Here is a 21,952-nt window from a genome sequence, read left to right on the forward strand (position 1 = left end):
AGAATAATAGGTTATTTTTACCTATATATTAATATTGTTATTCTTGTAGTGTAGGCTTTCACGGCTGGAGTCTATAGATCTAGATTCATTTTCTGGGCTGAGAGGCCGTGGTCTGTTGGTTGATTTTCTACCAGACGTTTCATCTGCAACTGCGGCAGATATCTTCAGTGGAGTGGTATTCGAGGTCCGCCGGAGTTTACAGGATTACATGTTCGTGTGGGAAGGTCTACAGCAGAGCATCGGGACGAGATTGACAGAACACAAGAGGAATTGCTGCCTAGGACAAATCGACAAATCGGCAGTGGCAGCACATGCCTATCAAGAGGGCGATCACAACATACGATTCAAGGACACGGACATCTTGAGCACAACAACACACTTCTTCCCCCATCTACATAGAGAAGCGATCGAAATCTATAAACATGACAACAACTTTAATTGCAAAGAAGAAGGCGTAAAGCTAAACAAATGTTGGTACCCGGTCCTAAACAGAACATATAAGAAGCCACTACAACAGAAGGATGGAACCCAGAACAGGAGCAGCGAACAAAGCAGCGCGGACCGCAGCGACAACAGACCTCGGCCTGCTAGTTGCACTATAAATACACCCGCACAATCAGCCATAGGATCAGTTGCCTCAGGTATGCCGAGAAGAGTTTTCCGACCTCGGATACCACTCCACTGAAGATGTCTGCCGCAGTTGCAGACGAAACGTCTGGTAGAAAACCAAACAACAGACCACGGCCTCTCAGCCCAGGAAATGAATCTAGATCTATATTAATAATAATAATAATAATAATAATAATAATAATAATAATAATAATAATAATAATAATAAAGACTCAAAAGAAGTTAATTTATGCACCACTGGTAACCCATTCATTGCAAATCTTGTTTGATGTGATTAATAAATTGTTGTGTTGAAGTAAAAAAAAAACACATGTTTTTGAACGCGAAATAATTGTGTGCTTGAATTTGCGCATCAAAAATGGACTATTCAGAGCATATTGGTTAGCCCTGCATTTCTTTTTATGTTTAGAATCAGAATATTCAATCAAGTATGATATTCGCAAGCCTAAACCTGTGTCACTGCTGTTCCTTTTTAGTGTGTAGAGATAATCACATTTAATTTCTCTACAAACTAATGATGTAACCAACAAAACTGTAATTTTTCAGGAGAAAAGAAAATAATTTCAGGTGCATATTCCATTATACTGTATTTACTAGGAGAACCAGTTGACTCTGTAAAATATACATGATATGATTCATTTTCTTGTGCTTATAATTATGTTGATAGTCTGATTGAAGTTAAATGAAAATTATTTTTATAGCTTCCTTTCCCACGATGCGACCTCACATCTGCAGAAATGGAACTAGTGAATCCAGAACCAGTAACACAGGATCTCAGACGCCGACACTCATCTGTCACTACAGACAGCTGGCGTTCATCAGCCCACCACGAATCTCAGTTGCTTGCCGATTCTTGCAAACTTATGGCCGCCAGAACAGTGGAATCCCTAACCAATGAAATGGTGTCGAGCATCATCGGTGAAGTGACACAACGGCGAGGAAGCACAGAGAGACTCTCACAGTCCGGTTTAGACTCGAGAGTCCAGGGAGAAAATGATGGCAGTAATACCAGTAAAGACACTATAGCAGCTAGGTAGGTTATACTTCTTTCGTTGTTAAAAGTTGTATTAAATATATGATTTTAAAATTAATATTTAAATCTTTAATTTTTAATTTTTGTAGTAAGTGAACATATTTTGCAATAATTTTTCATTATAGCCTTTTTTTTTTCAGGGTAGCAAATCATAAATTATTGGAATGTGAAGTGGTGTGCCTTCAGTTAGCATTTCTTCAGTTGGCAGCTTTAAAGACATTAGCTACACTGTTGAGTTGTGGACGCTACTCCGAGCTTCTTCTGGTGCCAAATACAGTGTCTCAAATATTGTGCAATGGGACTGATAAAGATAAGGTAATTCTTTTGGACCTTTTATACAATCTTTTACAAGCTGTTATTATCATTAATAGGATCTTCGCAAAGGAAATGAAAGACTGCAGTTCTATTATCCAACATATAATTTATGATTTATAAATTTTTAAGAAAAAATAAATAGTGATAACATATGAGTGAGGCAAGATTTTGTTTGAACCTCTGTGGCGTTGTAATCACAGTGCATGCCACTGGTTCCAAGACTCACAAGTTCAAAATAAGTTCAAGGCCAGATATTGTTAAAGGCAATAAAAAAATTGTAGTAACCTTGTAGAAGTCTTCAAAACCATTGCAAGTTGTGACCTTCAATGCCATGATGAGACTGTGATGCGATTATTTGCCGGTTAGACATAAAGGCAAATGTGTGTTATTATTCCTTCCTCTCCACTCCCCAAGTATAGCTTCTAAATTTACTGATGAAATATTCTCCTATGATTGTGATTGTGTTATAGAGAGTCTTTTAAACCGTTTTTTAGGATCACATATTATATTTAGTGAGAAAAGTAATATTATTTTGAATGGGAGACCAACTCCTGAATTAAAAGACTTGAAGACTAAATCACATGGATGATTCAAAATATATTTTAATGTATCATGGTATACAGAATCACCGTGCGCACATCACGAAAATTCTAAAAATCATGTTGGATTCATAGTTTCTCTAGCACATTTTGGCAAAATGAGAATAGACTTCTCATTAAATGAGGCATTTAAAAAGTCAACAGAAAAATACAATGAAGTGAAAAGAAACAGATATGTAATGTCTCCTTCAATAACTGCAGTGTGTTATTTGGCCTAGCAAGAACCTCTGTTTAGGGGTAGGAATGATGTTAGTAGAGTGCTCGAAATAAACCCATCCTCTCCTCAACTGTGATATCATTTTCGAAATGGCAACACCCAGAAATTCCCATGTCACACCACTGAATCATTTATTGGAAAAGTTTGAGCTGGTCCCCTCTGGGAACAATTCTGCAGCTGTTCCTGTTTGGATGTGTCTTCAGGCTGAGTCAAACTGCAGGGTATTGTGGAATTAAAGAAAATACACTTACAAATAAATATACATTCATCAGTTCCTGCCCAACTCTTGGACTTGGGTTTTCAAGTGTTCTGCTAGAAAATAATAGACAGATCCTTAGAATGATAGAGGGGAAGAAAATGTTTCACGTCGCTACTTTTGCTGCGCAACTTTTTGTACTGCAGCTGCAAAAGTTGCGTGTCATGTTCACACGTAAGCCAAAAGTAGCGTGCTGCACGATACTTTTCATGCTGCGCAACCTGAGTGCAGCAAAGGGTGCAACTGGAGGTTGCGAGTCTGTTCACACACAAGGCGCTACTTTTGCAGCCGCAGTCATGCTGCAGGTTTCCATCTCCGTGTTGACTTCTCAATATACATTTTGTGATTATGTTCGCATTATTAAGAAACTCATGCGAAAGCTTCCTTATCTATTATTTGCTTTTCTGTCCTAACTAGTACTCAGAAATTGGCATTATTTTTACTATAAAGCTTTTAAAAACGCCTATATACTTAAATGATAACCAACAGCATATTCACGTAATCAATGTTGGCAACCCTCCTGTTTGAAACTACGCTACGGAAAATTAAAAAAATGAATTATATCGTCAGCAAATATGCTCAGACTGTGTTGTGCATTTAATAACTGTTACAAATAATTTATTTTCACCACATCTAACATTAAAATACATCCAAACAATAAAAGTATCATTGACACATTTGGATGGCAACACTGGTTGCAACCGCAGCAAAAGTTTCAACAAAACCGATATAAAAAATGCTGCGGCTGCAACCCTGAGAACCCTGTTCACACGTCGCTACTTTTAAGCTGCGAGCAGCAGGTTCGGCAGCCACTACTTTTCGGGTTGCACCGTTGTTCACACGTCGCAGTACGAGAGTTGCGCAGTTTTTTGTACTGCAGCGCTGCAAAAGTAGCGACGTGTAACCGTACCTTTAGTATATCTTGCAGAATTTGAAAATTTTATTTCGTTTTGACAGGAGGAAGCTGGTGACGAACTGAAGCCACGGACTCCAGAAACGCAACAGAGTGAGGGAGAGACAGGCAGTCACGAGTTGCTTAAGGAAAGCAGCTGCCTTCTGCTGGAAGAAGCAGAGTTACGCGATGCTCTGAAACACATTATGAGGCAGGACTATTTGCTTACAACCAACCACACTTTTAAAGAGGTGCCATTGTATTAAGGGTTATATTGAAATAGCGTGCAAAGAGCAGGCACGTTAATTGAATGTGAAACTTAATTGTTAAAGCTTCAAATTGATGTGATTATGTACAGCCATGTTTCCAGATTATTTAAATTGTCCACTAACAACTGATAGTCATTTTAACAGTTCCCAGTTTTGTTAGCGATAGTACAAGTTGGTACTGATTTAGGCTCGTGATAGCTTAAATAAGTAAATAAATGCTTTAGTATTAACTCCGAAGCAACTAAAAGGAACTTTAATAGTTTAGTTTAATAGTCTTTTTCACTGATTAACAATAACTTCTTTACTGTATTTTTAAAATATTAACCCTCTTAGTGCCAACCTTCTTTGCATAGTACAGAGCGTTCGCCTACGGGTGGGGCCAGGAAAGCGGCATGTGCTGGTACGCCGCTTTGTGCGCGCAGTTGTTGAGACACGCTCGACAATCAAGGACATCAAGGTCGACAAGTTATCAGTTGTGAACCAGCTTTGCAATGTTAACACATACAGTGCAGTTTCTTGGCATAGTTGCTTAAATATTCAGCGTGTGTGTGAAATTTGCCAACAATGCAAAACGCAAAATTCACACTTGAACAGAGAGTTTTTATGTATGATGCATATGTGAAAACAGAGTTATGTAGAGAGGTGCGTAGGCAATTTGGAGTGAAATATCCGGGTGCTCCAATTCAGGATAGAGAAACCATTAGACGTCCTGTTAACCAACTAAGGATAACAGGGTCGCTAAATCCTGCAATTCCTACGCGAAATCCAAGAGTATTGAAGGAAGAAAAACTGGTGAAATCAGTGCATCATTTACACGCCCTCCTAAAAAAATCTGTAAGACGTGTTTCACAGGAAGTTAGTGTTTCAAAAACATCACTCTTTACTGCTGCTAAACTTTTAATATTAAAACTCTACAGAGAGAGTATCATGCATGAATTACGGCCTAGAGACAATGAAAAACGAGTTCTGTTTTGTGATTGGATTTTACAAAGTATTGTGGACGGTATTGTGAATTCTCATTTCATAATTCATTTCCAACATCGCCTATAACAAGGTTAGTACAACGTAGAAAAATTCTTATGTGCATGCTATTAGTATAGAAAGTGGAAGCTTACGGATAGAAGATTCCCATAAGCGACACCGCAGGCAGGCCGCTTTCCTGGCCCCACCCGTAGGTGAATCTCTGTATTATGTGAAAAATACCAAGTAAATGAACACAAGTGAGTCGCTCCACTGAACCATATCACGATTAGATCGTTACTGGCACTTCTAGCAAAATTATAAAATCACGATTACACTCAAAGGGTTAACATAGTAAAAAGTTACTGTTAATCGGTGATTATACAAATGTTAATATAGTGTACCAAACAATGAAGAGTTTTTTTTCAGTTCATATTATTATTATTATTATTATTATTATTATTATTATTATTATTATTATTTTCTTCTTCTTCTTCTTCTCTTCTTCTTCTTACTGTAAAAAGTGAAACAGAACTTTGATTAATGTGTAATCTAAATGTTTGAATTTGATTTTCATTGTAACATATATTTCAAATATGAGTTACAGGTTATGTTATGAATTTATCCCAAATGTCTTCGAGATATTGCAAAACATTTTTATAAGATTGCTAGTTGTTAAATTCTCAATTAATCGACTTTTTATTTTATTTTACATAAAGGTAATTTTATTAACTGAAGACTCGAGAAGCCATAACTAGTAAATTAATGTATACCTCGCAATAATGATATTTTATTTTATAACTTGAAAATTTATTTTTCCTGTCTATTCCTTTACCTTGGACGACACTAATTTCGATATAAATTCTTCTTTGATGCTATTTTCTATATGCTTAAAATTTATCACAGTTATTATATTTTAGTGGTCAATTTTAGGAATAATATACGGTTTGAGTTTTATATGGACATTTTATCAAAACTAGAATAGTATATTACGTATTAATTTTCATGAGTTCAAAGAATCTGTTACCGTACTGTACATAAATAGTGACTGAGATTTTCGGGATTCTTCTGAAATGATATACTGCTCATTAAAATTATCTTCCCATGATTTTCTATTACACAAAAAATTAATAATGAAACTTAAACGTAATTTATTGTAATTGTGCTCTAATAGAACATTAATATCAAATAAGCACTGGCCTTCTGTGCTCGAGGTTGCGAGTTCAATCCCGGCCCAGGTCGATGGCATTTAAGTGTGCTTAAATGTGACAAGCTCATGTCAGTAGATTTACTGGCATGTAAAAGAACTCCTGCAAGACGGAATTTCGGCACACCAGTGACACTGATATAACCTCGGCAGTTGCGACCGTCATTAAATAAACTATATGTAAAGATAGATAGGTATATAAGAGTAAATGTACCAGTAAATAGTTTCATTCACACTAGAGAAAATTAATTTAAAATGACCTCAAATTAATTAATATATAAATGAACTTTTACAATTATGTGTTAAAGTAGGTTTAGTTATGTTAGAATAAATTAATGAGTGATTATTGCATTATTATTACAAGAAGTCACGTAATTGTCAATACTTTTCAATTGCGAAATATTTTTGCAGATGATTTGGTTTTGCTAGCAACTGCAGAAGATGATTTACAACGATCAGCCTATAGTTTATAGCTAATATTGCATGGAAATATCCACGGAAAAAATAAAAAATGGCATTCTGCAACAAAGAACCTGTACGAAGCAAAATTTGTACAAATGGTAACATTTTAGTGAATTCAGTTATCTTGGTCTCAAGCTTTCCTTTCTACCTCGTCTAGATATCTCACAGAAAATTTTTTAATTCAATAAATCTGTAGGCCTGATCAACAGCATAATGAAATCTTCTTTAGTCCAGAAACATACCCGCACTTGTCTGTATAAGATCTTAGCAAGACCTGTCCTTTGTTATGGCAGCGAAGCTTGGACCTTACAGAAAAGTGATGAAAATAGAATTACTGCCAGTGAAATGAAGTTTATGCACCGAACAGCAGGATGCACTAAATGGGATCATAAAAGAAATGAAGACATCCTACAAGAACTGGGAATGGAACCTGTTCTGCAGTATATTCAGCAATATCAAGACAACTGGCTTCACATGTCAAGCGTATGCTAGAACAAGTATTCCTTGAGCGATCTTAACCTACAGACCAACAGGAAAAAGATCACTGGGTCGTCCTGTGAAGACATGGCGGAAAAACTTTTGTAGACCGAAACAGTCCTTCTAGGACTGTCACCTGTTAGGAAGATGATGAAGATGATGATGATGATGATGATGATTATGATTATGTTAAATCTTATTAGAGTAGTTTGTCTCTTAGGGTGGACTCTTCATTGAGATTAATGATTTATAATATTATGTGGCAGGTATATGGTAGGCAAAAGTGTTCAACAATGCAAGCTACGTTCCCTCGTGAGTGTGGGTGAACTGGAGCGTGTGGAGACAGTTCTACATTCCATGTACGTTCGAGCCAAAGCTGAAGAAGGTTTCCACATCCAAGAAACAGAAACAAAAATACGAAGTTTAACAAATATCCGTGACGTGAACACCACTCAGCAAGATAGCGCACAGGTAAGAGCAGATGTTAGTTTCTGTTATCATTATGTCATATGCCATAAGGTTATAATAGTGTTTAGCAGCAAGAGATGACAAATACCAACTCGAAAAAAGTTATTATTCGTGGTCTTTTCTTTGACCTATTGGTGGCTATCTTGGATAATGCTACTATAACGATGATTGACTGTTCACGGTTTAAACAAGGACATACAATAGATCTTAAAGGCTGCAGTGCACCAGATTGATTATTGACGTCTCCTTCATATAACATAATTGAATGTGTAGTTAACATTGTATATTCATTTTCATAATTGATGTTAATTAATAATATAGTCTCACCTAATTTTTTTATAAAGGAATTTTCTGTGATAACATACAGTAGCGTGCAAATTAATCCGAACACGACATATTTTTACATTTTCTGTCATTGTTGGCCTCACAGCTGCTCATACCGCTTTAATTGACATCTGTAGTACGTGTAATTCCATTGTTGAAGGTCTGTCGTTACTATTTCTTTATAATATGTGACATTTTGCCTGTCGTTTTGTACTTATAAAGCATTTCAGTTGTGTTGAAGACTTAATACTGCAATCCAGTGTACATTCTGTCGTCTTCACTAATGGATACAACTCCACGAAAACGGTCTAAAATTACAGTATAACATTAGCAGAGCATTCTTCTATTAAACAGAGGCAAATTGCTGCAGAATGTCACATCGGTTTGGCTACTGTTAATTCGATCATAAAACGATACAGGGAGACTGGATCCATCACACCCCAGAAAAAAGGAAACTGTGGCCGGAAAAGGAAGACTTCACCTGCAGATGATCGTTTAATTGTCAGGAAAAGTAAATTAAATCCTAGACTAACTGCTGTCGACTTAACCCACGAGTTAATGGCTACCACTGGAGCGAATATTCACATCACAACAGTGCGGCGTAGGCTTTTGGAAGCTGGACGAAGGGCTCATAAGCCTATTAAGAAGCAACTGCTAACCCCTGTTATGTGCAAAAAACGCTTAATGTGGGCAAAATTACATCAACACTGGACAGCGAATGACTGGAAGAATGTACTTTTTTCCGATGAGTCTCATTTCGAGGTCCACAGCCACTGTGTTTCTTACGTACGGAAAGGATCCGAAAAAGTAACAGCAGCTCATCTCCAACAAGCACCCAAATACATTACCCCCCTAAAGTAATGTTTTGGGGTTGTTTTACACATGAAGGGCCTGGAGCATTAATACCTATCAAGGGAATGATGAATTCTGATAAATATATATTCACTTATTGGAAACCAGAATCGTACCCCAGCTGCAAAAATCATTTCCGGATGGCAGAGGTGTGTTCCAACAAGACCTGGCACCATGCCATACGTCTCGAAAAACTACAGAATTCTTCAACAAGAAGAATATTCAGGTCTCCCCTGGCCAGGCAACTCACCCGACATCAACCCCATTGAGAACTTATGGTCAATTTGCAAAAGAAGATTGCAAAAAATGGATTGTTCTACAAAGGAGAAGATGATTTCTGCCCTCATTGGTGTATGGTTTCGCAATGAAGAAATGAAGAATATTTGTGGGAAATTAGTAGAATCCATGCCAAATCGTCTCAGAGCTGTTATTAGGAATAAGGGAGGCCACATACATTACTGAGGTATGTCTTAGATCCTTTTTTTATCCCATTTGAGTGTTTTTGCATAAGTAATTACGTTGTTCGGATTAATTTGCACGCTACTGTACATTGTAGCATACTGAGAATTGAATTCAGATCCTAGCAGCAAACTATAATGGACAAAGATATTAAGTATTGTGTTTTCTATTTTTTGCTGTTTCTCCAGTCATTGCTGAGTCTTATTTAACACCATACCTGTTACTAATGCAGAAATAGTGGGAAATTACTACACCTTGTCATTTCACCGAGAGTAAAACTTTGTATAATATTGATTATATTTGTTTGACAACAAGTGACTGTAGAAATGCATAGATTTGGCTTTGATGTGTGAGTTTCCATGTATGGAATAATGGTGATTAAGAGTACTGTTTGCTCTACATTGCAGCAGGACTGTGCATCAGGACCACGCTCACCACACAACTGCACCTCCACAACAGCCCCTCATGCTCCGTCACCTTCGTCGCTGTCTCGTCTAGTGCGTCGCATCTCTCCACTTGTGCCACCTTCAACCTTGCCTCTTGCGGCAGCGTTGTGCAGCTTCTCTGAATTTTCTTCACCTCAGCTCGCTTCACCATCTTTGTCGAATAAACCTACTCCACAGTCGGCCCCACTCTTGAGGGTTCACCGTCTGCGAACTCCTTCACCTCCACCACCACCCATTGCAGCTCCTCTTATGGAAATGGGATTCTCTCTGAAGCATGTTCAGAAAGCCATCAATGCTACAGGTGAATTCAGTTAAAGAACTGGTCAGATTTCATTCACATTCTGCAGTTCACATTTTTTTCCTTCAATTTTGATACAGCTGCCTCTTGCAAATTTATGCATAAAAATTATAGTATTGTGGAATTAAAAAAATATTAATAATAATAATAATAGTAATAATAATAATAATATTAATAATAATAATAGTAATAATAGTAATATAGGAATATTTCATTATACAATGGTTCTCCTTCAACCCAAACCAATCTGCTGTCGTCAAATGGCCCCATCATCATCATCATCATCATCATCATCATCATCATCATCATCATCATTTCTTTTCTCTGCATGTTCTGTCGAACCCTATCCAACCAACATTCTCGTGATCTACCCCTTCCTCTTGTCCCTTCCGCCGTCCAATTCAGTATCTTCCATGGTTTTCCATTATTGTTCCTGACTTCTCCTCCAAATTGTCTCACAATTTCGCTATTTCTTTCATATCCTACTCTGGAATTAAAATCTCCCATAATAATAACTTCTTTCCCCTCCAGAATTTTTTCTAAAATATCTCGCACCATATCCAAAACTTATCATTCTCATTGCTGGAGGTATCATTTGTAGGTGCATATACACCTAAAATGACAATTTCTCTTCCAAATATTATTATTAATAATAACAATTTTTATTAGGAATATTCCATTAATGGTTCTCCTTCAACCCAAACCAATCTGCTGTCGCCAAATGTCCGTATCCATAGCATCATCATCATTTAATTCTTTTTTCTGCATGCTCCGTCGAACCTCATCCAAACAACATTCTTGTGATCTACTCCTTCCTCTTGTCCCTTCCGCCATCCAATTCAGTAACTTCCATGGTTTTTCATTATCATTCGTCACTTCTTCTCCAAATTGTCCCACAATTTCGCTGTTTCTTTCAGATCCTACTCTGAAATTAAAATCTCCTGTAATAATAACTTCTTTCCTCTCCAAAATTTTTTCTAAAATATCTCGCACCATATCCCAAAACTTATCTTTCTCATTGCTGGAGGTATCATTTGTAGGTGCATATATACCTAAAATGACAATTTCTCTTCCAAGTATTACTACTATTAATAATAATGACGACGACAGTGACAGTGACAGTGCTTACGTAAAAACTAGGATTAGTTGAAGAATATTCAAAATCTGTATAGTCTCATAAATAAGTAGGGTATATGAGTACAAGTGCAAAAACATTTTCAGTATTTGAAATTTTGTTATTGCTAATAGATAATATTCAATAATTCAAATAGATTGTCATTACGATAATGATAGAAAAAGAGTGGGAAATTTCGATTTGGAATTCCGCTGGGCCACATTTATCTTTGTGTACCTATACCTGTTTACTAGCATACACCAGGTACGCAACTGAAAATGAGTGTGATTGAACTGATATACGTTGAAAAGTGTCAATTACTTGGTTCTCCAGTATCTGACTTCCATTCAAATAAATGTTATACTATTTCAGTTTGTTTTGTGTTCAATGTTTTCATTATTTTGTTTGCTCTTTCTTGATGCTAGGAAGTACTGGTGACATGTCAGCCCATACAATAAATCAGCTGGCCACGTGGATGATTGAACACCCTTGCATTGACTCCGAAGTCTTGGAGGGACGAGATGATGAAGCAGGTCGTTCATCAGGATCTGAAGTGTTACTTAGTAGAGCACAGGTGAAGTATGAGTTTGTAAATCTGCAATATTCTTTTTTTAGTGCTTCTTCTTCAAATAAGAAACATTGTTATTCACAACCTTACACATGTCTTATACTTGAGACCATTTTGAGTGAACAAGTGTATATGAACATTATTTTTTTGTTTTAGATTTTGAGAAATTTATCACTATGAAAAAGATTTTAGCTCATCTTCTTATATGCACCCTTATCAAACGTAGCTACAAAAGACATAGACATGCAATATGATCAACTGGTTGATCTTCATCTCTCGGAAAGTAACACATGATTTGACATTTTTTTAATCTGACATGAACATTATTTCGCGCAAAGAAAATTAACTCTACCTGATACAAACATCATTTGTAAACTACTGATTATTTTTATGGAACTAAAATTCACTTAGTAGAAATAGGGCCTCAAGTTTGCGTTCAACCTGATAATAATCTATAATATACTTACCTGGGAAAGCTAGCCACTTATATTTATCAGTAACTAGGACCCACTTTTGGATCCTGGAATGAGGACTCGATAGTGTCCCCACCAAAGATTCCTCTGCCCATTCATTAGGTGAGTCACTTACGGAATAATTTCCATCTGAAACTGAATCATCCAACTCAGTGACTGCTGGATACTTCTGCTTATCCTTCTGGTCGTTCTTTCCTAATGATTCTGGTTGTACCTCTCCTAGAGTTGAGGTTTGTACTCCAGGTGTGTATTTGTAAATCACAGTGACTGACTGAGGTAACAACCAGGCAGGTTGGTGAAGTGCTGTCTATCATAAACTAGAGAAGCATTCTGTATTATCAGTAGTGTCAGTATTATCTTCATTATCGTTATTGTTGTTATAGACTGTGGACGTAAGCCAGTGCTCTCCAGAGCTGGATTTGGGTGTTGGCCGCCGCACAGGTCTTGGTCCTAGGAGAAGAGCATGTTCAGATATTCGAAACTATCTGACTGAACGAGCAGGTAATGATAATTAAAAATGCACTTATATACTATAACATTAAAATATTAATAATTGTCTTATTTCAAGTCGGATTTAGGTATAGTGTCACCCCTAGGCAGTGCTAAAATTTACCATCCCCAACTTTCACAAACAGTTATGAGCAGCTATTATACATGTCATGTTTAGTTTAAATTAGTTTTAAATGAAATGTTACAATTCAGAAAACAATAAGTCAAAATACAGGCATCTTACTTGTGAATTATAAAGATTTCCTTGGCACTTTCTTCACAAAGAAAGCATTGATGATGTCTCAAAGTCGATATGACGAAGCACATCATATTCGATGCAAAGAAATATATTCAAGCTTATTCATTGTTGAAACAAAATTGATTTGTGAAAGGCTGTGGTTTATTTTTAAGCATTGGTTTTGTTGGTGGTATAATTATTACGAGTATTTCTTACTTCTTAGAATTTATAAAACATTTATATTACCGGTTCTTCTGTATGGTTATGAAACTTGGACTCTCACTCTGAGAGAGGAACATAGGTTAAGGGTGTTTGAGAATAAGGTGCTTAGGAAAATATTTGGGGCTAAGTGGGATGAAGTTACAGGAGAATTGAGAAAGTTACACAACACAGAACTGCAAGCATTGTATTCTTCACCTAACATAATTAGGAACTTAAAATCCAGACGTTTGAGATGGGCAGGGCATGTAGCACATATGGGCGAATCCAGAAATGCATATAGAGTGTTAGTTGGGAGACCGGAGGGAAAAAGACCTTTAGGGCGGCCGAGACGTAGATGGGAGGATATGTTGTTGTTGTTGTTTTCTAATGCCAGGCGATTGACAATAAAGTCATTTGACCTCTTGCACTCCAATATTTTTCAAAGATATTATCATGACTATCCAGTATTATCATGACTAGTAAGTATTTCTTACTTCGATATGAAGTATGAAGTAAATTGAAAAATAAATTCCAACTCTTTGCGGAATAAACTTTTCATATCGAATTATATAGTGCACATGATGGGAAGTGATTAAATAGTATTATTGACGATATATTATATTGGAAATGTAACTGAGAGTTCTGGTTACTATTCATAGTGATAATATAATAAACACATATCCAATTTGATTTTCAACAATACATTCTTGTTTATACAAGCAGTTAAATTTAAGCAGTTTCATAGTATAATAACGTGATCCCGGCATTACAATAGAACTATGCAGCTGCAGACTTTCCATTTACTCTCGCCACGACCACGACAATGCGATAACAAAACAATATCCTATTCCCACAAGGTGTTTAAGAACAAACTTCAGAAAAGATTTACCAACAAGTGTTTTGAAAACAAATTTCACTGCAAAATGAAAAGGAAAGAAAATAGGAAGAGGGAGAGAGAAAATGCCACCCTCCTGCATATTGCCACCCTGGACAACTGTCTAGGTTATTAGTGTATTATGTTACTAGTCAGCGAAGTATACAATAGAGGGGGAAAAGGAATGGCCACCCTACTCTTTTATTTCTTGGCTTAGTTGATTGAGTGATGCCTTATTGGTGACACTCTTAACTTACTTACTTATAAATGGCTTTTAAGGAACCCGAAGGTTCATTGCCGCCCTCACATAAGTCCGCCATCGGTCCCTATCCTGTGCAAGATTAATCCAATCTCTATCATCATATCCCACCTCCCTCAAATCCATTTTAATATTATCCTCCCATCTACGTCTCGGCCTCCCCAAAGGTCTTTTTCCCTCCGGTCTCCCAACTAACACTCCATATGCATTTCTGGATTCGCCCATACGTGCTACATGCCCTGCCCATCTCAAACGTCTGGATTTAATGTTCCTAATTATGTCAGGTGAAGAATACAATGCGTGCAGTTCTGCGTTGTGTAACTTTCTCCATTCTCCTGTAACTTCATCCCTCTTAGCCCCAAATATTTTCCTAAGCACCTTATTCTCAAACACCCTTAACCTATCTTCCTCTCTCAGAGTGAGAGTCCAAGTTTCACAACCATAAAGAACAACCGGTAATATAACTGTTTTATAAATTCTAACTTTCAGATTTTTTGACAGCAGACTGGATGATAAATGCTTCTCACCCGAATAATAACGCGCATTTCCCATATTTATTCTGCGTTTAATTTCCTCCCGAGTGTCATTTATATTTGTTACTGTTGCTCCAAGATATTTGAATTTTTCCACCCCTTCGAAGGATAAATCTCCAATTTTTATATTTCCATTTCGTACAATATGCTGGTCACGAGACATAATCATATACTTTGTCTTTTCGGGATTTACTCGGTGACACTCATGAGGTTCAAATCTGTAAAGAAGAAAAAGTCAGAAAATTTTGTATTATACATTTTACGTATTCTAAGAAATATATTTATGATACAGCTCAAGATCGGGAGAGGCAGCATGTGCGAGGAGAAGCTCAGCCTTTGTATGGCCTGTCGCACGATACAGAATCTATTGATGCCATGCCTTCAGGAACAGAGAGTGTGCGCTTGCCTGACATGGGAAGCAGTTCTGGAGTGGTCAGTTTATCTTTGATTTAATTTTAAAATGACTGCTTATGCATTTAATACATTTTATGCTCGACCATGCCAAAATGTAGTAATTATACACCTGGTAGCAGCCCTTTAATGGACCTCATTAAAGTACACCTATTCATTAAAGTTCAGGTGTTCCACCAATCAGAAAATACCATTGTAGCACTATGAAAGCGCAAATATCGATTATTCTCGGATATGCAATCGAAAGACAACTAGTTCTTTTACTATAATAACTAGCGTTAATTGTAAATAAAATTCAAATAAATTCAATTTGTCATATCGTTTTTCAATGTCTAATTCAATTTCAAGGTTATATCAAGATTAATATTTATTTTACTCTAGATTATATCAAGGTCAATGTCGACATTTGTTTCTCGGAAAAAATCAATACTTTCGCGTCTGCGCACATCTCACAATTTACGAGGTATTGCACAAGGTCAGTTCCGCTCCCCAGTCAGATAAGAATAACATGAATACTTATGAATAATTTCAAATTAGAAATATGGTCGATCATAAAAAGTCGTATGAATCTTGACTACTATAATGGTAATTAAGACGCTCGTATGAAAATTATGAAACTCACTTGTGCTCATTTCATGAACATACTCGTGTCTTAATTACTACCATTATAGGCTCGTTGCATAATGTATTATTATGATGTACTACAAGTCTTTAAGTATGAGAACTTTCACTGTATTCTCTTTGTTTCATTATTCGCCTTTACCTATATATCTTTTTTGTATGTTTAATAATATCTTCTAACTTGCAGTTTCCAAATGTACCTGTTATCCATTTGTTCATATTGTATTTCTTTTTATCATAACCATGTGAATTCACTTTTTGAAGCTGTAATACGAGGGGATCCAGGAAATAACGACCGTTTTGTTGTAATAATTAAAAAAAATATATATATTTATTTGAAAAAACAAAGTCTGTTACATAACTGAAGCTTCCTTTACTTCTCTACATAATCACCACCTACATTTAAACATTTGTCGTATCTGTTCACTAGCTTTAGAATTCCCGTGTTATACTCCTCTGCCGCCAGTTCATTAAGCCAGGTGTTCACTGTCTTCTTCAACTCTTCATCACTTCCAAAACGCGTACCACCCAGAAAGTCTTTCAGCTTAGTGAAAAGGTGAAAATCGCTAGGAGCAAGGTCTGGACTATAGGGCGGATGATCAACGATTTCCCAACCGAATTGATCCAACAATTCTCGAGTTGAAGCAGCAGTGTGCGGGCGGGCGTTGTCGTGAAGAAGCACAACTCCTCTCAAAAACATTCCTCGCCTCTTGTTTGGATGGCTCGCCGTAGTTTTCGTAAAGTCTCACAGTAATGATTTGTATTGATCGTAGTGCCTTTTGGCATGAAATCCAGCAAAAGAACACCTTTGCGATCCCAAAAGACAGTAGCCATGACTTTTTGTGTTGAGAGAGTCTGTTTGAATTTTCTCGGTTTCTTGGGTGATGAGGGATGATGCCACTGACGTGATTGGCGCTTGGTCTCTGGGGTGTTGTGAGACACCCAGGTCTCATCACCAGTCACAATTTGATCAAGAAAGGCGTCTCCATCTGTGTGATATTGCATCAAGAATGTCAATGCTGAGGCCATTCTCTGAGTTTTGTGTTGGTCACTCAGTTGCCGTGGAACCCATCGTCCACAGATTTTGTGGTAGCCAAGATGTTGCAACACATTTTTCACCAAGCAAAGAACGAGAAATGTCAGGAAAGGCAATATGCAATTCGTCGAGTGATGTGCGCCTGTCTTGCAAGATTCTGTCGTTCACTTTAGTCTTCAGGTCTTCTGTGATGAGTGATGGGCATCCGGGTCGAGTTCCATCGTGTACATTTGTTCACCCATTGTTGAACATTTCGCACCATTTTCTCACATTTCTTTCATTCACTACAGTATCACCATACACTTCTTTCAATTGCCGGTAAATTTCTGCAGGTTTCAATTGTCGGGCATTCAAAAATCGAATCACACTCCTCACCTCACAGTCGGCGGGATTATCAATCATGTCGTTCATTTTGAAGTAACACAAAATGCACAATGGCGACTTGTTGCAACCAGTACTCACAACATTATGAGAACACATGTTAAGGAAGCCAGTTGACCTTCAAACAAGGAAGGGGAGTCAGCTGCACGGCGGGTATGCGCGAACGGTCGTTATTTCCTGAATCCCCCTCGTATTATTGAACAAATGCAGGTACAGTGTTTTTAATTGGGTAGCAACAAATTGTGGAGGGTGTGGAAATAAGGTTGCATAGGCACAGTTTAAAAAATGAAAGTAAACTTTTCGAATCAGGATAGAAAATACTTTATAGTCAGTAAAATGGCTGATAATTTTAAAATTTTGAAATCATCTTCAGTTACTAATTAGAAATTTTTTCGTTTTTAAGAGTGATTTGTATGATGCATGGATAATTATAATGATGAATTTAAATACTTTATAGTCACAATCATGCCATGCTATGAAAGAAAAACTTCACAACCTCGAGCGGGATTCGAACCTGCGACTTCCTGTACTCCGGTCAGGTGCTCTACCAACTGAGCTATCGAGTTCGTTTCACGCTAAAGGCTTGAAATCATCCTTTCATACTGGTGACTCTGTTATAGAGTACTGTCACATCAACGGACGTACATACGTCACCCAACATCGTAAGATGAAGATTACATTTGTAATGTTTCTTCCCACCCATAAGCAATGCTGACTAGATCAGACGCTATGGACAGTACTCTATAACAGAGTCGCCAGTATGAAAGGATGATTTCAAGCCTTTAGCGTGAAATGAACTCGATAGCTCAGTTGGTAGAGCGCCTGACCGGAGTACAGGAAGTCGCAAGTTCGAATCCCGCTCGAGGTTGTGAAGTTTTTCTTTCATACCATGACATGATTGTGACTATAAAGTATTTAAATTCATTAATATGTCACATCAACGGACGTACATACGTCATCCAACATCGTAAGATGAAGATTACATGGATAATTATATTTTAACAATTTATTGTATTGTAAATAATTGCATTTATTTTTAAACTATGTGAATATTAGAAATTATCAAAGTACAGTACTACATTGTAGTACTCAAATTATACTACAGATAATATTAATAATGTGTTTTGTGTACCCTTTAGTTTCCAACCGCTGCCTCACAGATGGATTATGGATTACCTCTAATATGTGGAATCTGTCATCAAGTATCATCACACTTGGCAGGTCATATGCTGTCAGCTCATCCTGGCTGTGGGTTGCTTTGGGGTGCTGGCTATTGTGGTAACATTCTTGGTTAGTTTCTAATGGCTCTTTCAAAGCAGTATGTGTTGATTGTAGATCGCAATACTTGTGCATGCATTTTGCATTCAAAATTTCAAACTTTTATAGAAAAGCTACATTTTCTGAAGATCCTAAAAAGTGCAAATCCAGTTGATGTTGTCAAGTTAGCCACATGTGATCCTGACAATATGGATTGTATATACAACACTTGCAAACAGTGCCTCACTAAATTAGTAATCGAGGTAGAACAAGAAAAATATGAGGATGTAGTAACATATCAAAAGTGGTTTAAAAACAAAGAGACAAAAGAGATTAAGAAAGAAGCTGAAGAATTGAGAACAGTCAGCAAGGAAACCTTATCAGTTTCATTGAAAGTGCTGTGTGAAGTTTTAGTATAAAATGGTTATTGTTCACCTAGGTTTGTCTCATTTAGAGAATAATAATTAGATACGAGGCCTGTCTAAAATGTATCCGACCTTAAATTTTCCCACGCAAAGTAGTGATTCTAAGGTGGCGCCACTGTGCACGGAAAGTGGTGATTCTAAGGCGGCGCCACTGTGCACGGTGGAAGGAGGAACCGTAATGCGCATGCTTGAATTTTTTCACCGCATTCACTTGTACCAGTCACTGGCTGGTGGTCGCCAAGTAAGGTGCTGTTCTAAGTGTTTGTCGGATTTAGTTTTCTCGCAAGATGACTGAACGAATTGAGCAAAGTTACTGCATCAAATTTTGTCAAAAGCTTGGTGATTCTCAAAGTCAAACAATTCGTAAGATTCAGCAGGTGTTTGGGGAAGATGCGATGGGTGTAACACAAATTAAGGAGTGGTTCAATCGATTCAAAGATGGCCGCGCATCAGCGAAGAGTGAGCAGCATTGTGGCAGGCCCCAAACTGCTCGGAGTGCAGCTGTTGTTGAGAGGGTGCGAAATTTGGTGATGGCAGATCGTCGTTTGGCCGTGCGGGAGATTGCCGAAGAGGTTGGAGTGAGTAAAGATTCTGCACATGCAATTTTGCGTGATGATTTGAACATGAACCGAGTGGCTGCGAAATTCGTGCCCAAGTTGTTGTCCCCGGAACAAAAAGACCTCCGTCGTGACGTTGCACAGGACCTTCTGGACACCGCCAACACTAATCCTGGGTTTCTGAACACCGTGATAACTGGAGATGAGTCATGGGTGTACGGGTTCGACCCAGAAACAAAAAGACAGTCGTCGCAATGGAAGCATCCCAAGTCTCCAAGGCCGAAGAAAGTGCAGCAGGTGCGAAGCAAAATCAAGGTGATGCTGACTGTTTTCTTTGATGTCCGTGGAATTGTGCATCACGAATACGCACCAGAAGGACAAACAGTGACAAAGGAGTACTATCACGATGTTCTCCGGCGACTCTGTGATGCAGTTCGGCGCAAAAGACCAGACATGTGGACGACGAACAACTGGCACTTGCATCACGACAATGCTCCCGCACATTCATCCCAGTTGATCCACACTTTCTTGGCAAAACATGGAATTACAACCGTTCGCCAACCTCCCTACTCTCCAGACCTGGCTCCTTGCGACTTCTGGTTGTTTCCAAAATTGAAGACACCACTGAAAGGATCCCGTTTTGAGAGTAGAGAAGAGATAATGCAGAACGCGATGACGAAGCTGAACACCATTCCAAAAGAAGACTTCCAGAGGTGTTTCCGGCAGTGGAAGGATCGGTGGGCTAAGTGTGTGCAAGCACAAGGGGCCTACTTTGAAGGGGCTTAGGGTCCCAACCCCGTCAGGTATTTGAAATATTTTTTCTGGCTAAAGGACTGATACTTTTTAGACAGGCCTCGTATATTTATTTATTTTTGTTTTACAAATTTTACTACTTTATATATTATGTAACTACTGTCCCATTTTAGTAACAACGGTCCCTTGGCTTTTTTTTTAATTAGAAAATCTCACATAAACATTTTTTTAAGCTCAACTGGTACGAGGGCCTTCAATAATAAGAGCAAATGTAACCAGTGCGAGAATAAAATACACAATTTGAATCTAATATATTTTTTCCATTTTTGTTATTCATATTTGCCCATTTCAGAATATTCACCCAGTTAACTAGGAAACAAGAAACGATTCGTTATGCCAACTCTAAGAGAATACAAAATGGTTATCAGTATCAATCTGCAGGTTTATTGTTTGGATAATGAAGATGTACAAGTACAAACCTGCAACTATCATTTTACAGTGTTCTCACAGAAACTAGTTTTACTCCAGCATTGTGCTTTAATCTGACATTGTCCATCATACAAAATATTTACATATCCATTCACAATATAATGTTCAGTATTTAATTTCTTGAGGTAATTGGGTCAATATGTATTCTGCTGTCGCCCAGTGTCTACTAATACATTGATCCTGTATTTGAATTCTGACAATTACTTTTTTCTCATAATGCTGTTATTGCAGTAATTCTTTGTTGCACATTGATTTTCTGTTATCATCTTTGCACAATCACATATATCAATGTGTTATCATTTTGCATAATTCAGTGTATGTGTATGTATAAACATACGAGGGGGATCCAGGAAATAACGACCGTTCGCGCATACCCACCGCGCAGCTGACTCCCCTTCCTTGTTTGAAGGTCAACTGGCTTCCTTAACATGTGTTCTCATAATGTTGTGAGTACTGGTTGCAACAAGTCGCCATTGTGCATTTTGTGTTACTTCAAAATGAACGACGTGATTGATAATCCCGCCGACTGTGAGGTGAGGAGTGTGATTCGATTTTTGAATGCCCGACATTTGAAACCTGCAGAAATTTACCGGCAATTGAAAGAAGTGTATGGTGATACTGTAATGAATGAAAGAAATGTGAGAAAATGGTGCGAAATGTTCAACAATGGGCGAACAAATGTCCACGATGGAACTCGACCCGGACGCCCATCACTCATCACAGAAGACCTGAAGACTAAAGTGAACAACAGAATCTTGCAAGACAGGCGCACATCACTCGACGAATTGCATATTGCCTTTCCTGACATTTCTCGTTCTTTGCTTGGTGAAATTGTGTCACAACATCTTGGCTACCACAAAATCTGTGCACGATGGGTTCCATGGCAACTGAGTGACCAACACAAAACTCAGAGAATGGCCTCAGCATTGACATTCTTGATGCGATATCACACAGATGGAGACGCCTTTCTTGATCAAATTGTGACTGGTGATGAGACCTGGGTGTCTCACAACACCCCAGAGACCAAGCGCCAATCACGTCAGTGGCATCATCCCTCATCACCCAAGAAACCGAGAAAGTTCAAACAGACTCTCTCAACACAAAAAGTC

General features: G+C 37.7%; 1 protein-coding gene across 3 annotated transcripts in view; it reads left to right on the forward strand.

The window, feature by feature from the left end:
- LOC138707915 (probable E3 ubiquitin-protein ligase HERC1) overlaps positions 1-21,952 on the forward strand; it is a 178,360-nt gene that overhangs the window by 86,536 nt on the left and 69,872 nt on the right. For 2 of the 3 annotated variants that reach the window (XM_069837981.1, XM_069837962.1), the window contains exons 35-43: positions 1,332-1,663; positions 1,804-1,978; positions 4,008-4,153; positions 7,584-7,788; positions 9,828-10,167; positions 11,704-11,852; positions 12,703-12,820; positions 15,206-15,345; positions 18,502-18,652. In XM_069837981.1, coding sequence (XP_069694082.1) covers positions 1,332-1,663; positions 1,804-1,978; positions 4,008-4,153; positions 7,584-7,788; positions 9,828-10,167; positions 11,704-11,852; positions 12,703-12,820; positions 15,206-15,345; positions 18,502-18,652 — 1,756 coding nt within the window. The remainder of the gene's footprint in view (positions 1-1,331; positions 1,664-1,803; positions 1,979-4,007; positions 4,154-7,583; positions 7,789-9,827; positions 10,168-11,703; positions 11,853-12,702; positions 12,821-15,205; positions 15,346-18,501; positions 18,653-21,952) is intronic. The other variant, XM_069837972.1, reaches the window with a different exon arrangement.

The sequence above is a fragment of the Periplaneta americana genome, chromosome 1, assembly GCF_040183065.1.
Source record: "Periplaneta americana isolate PAMFEO1 chromosome 1, P.americana_PAMFEO1_priV1, whole genome shotgun sequence".
In the NCBI taxonomy this organism is placed as follows: Eukaryota; Metazoa; Arthropoda; class Insecta; order Blattodea; family Blattidae; genus Periplaneta; species Periplaneta americana.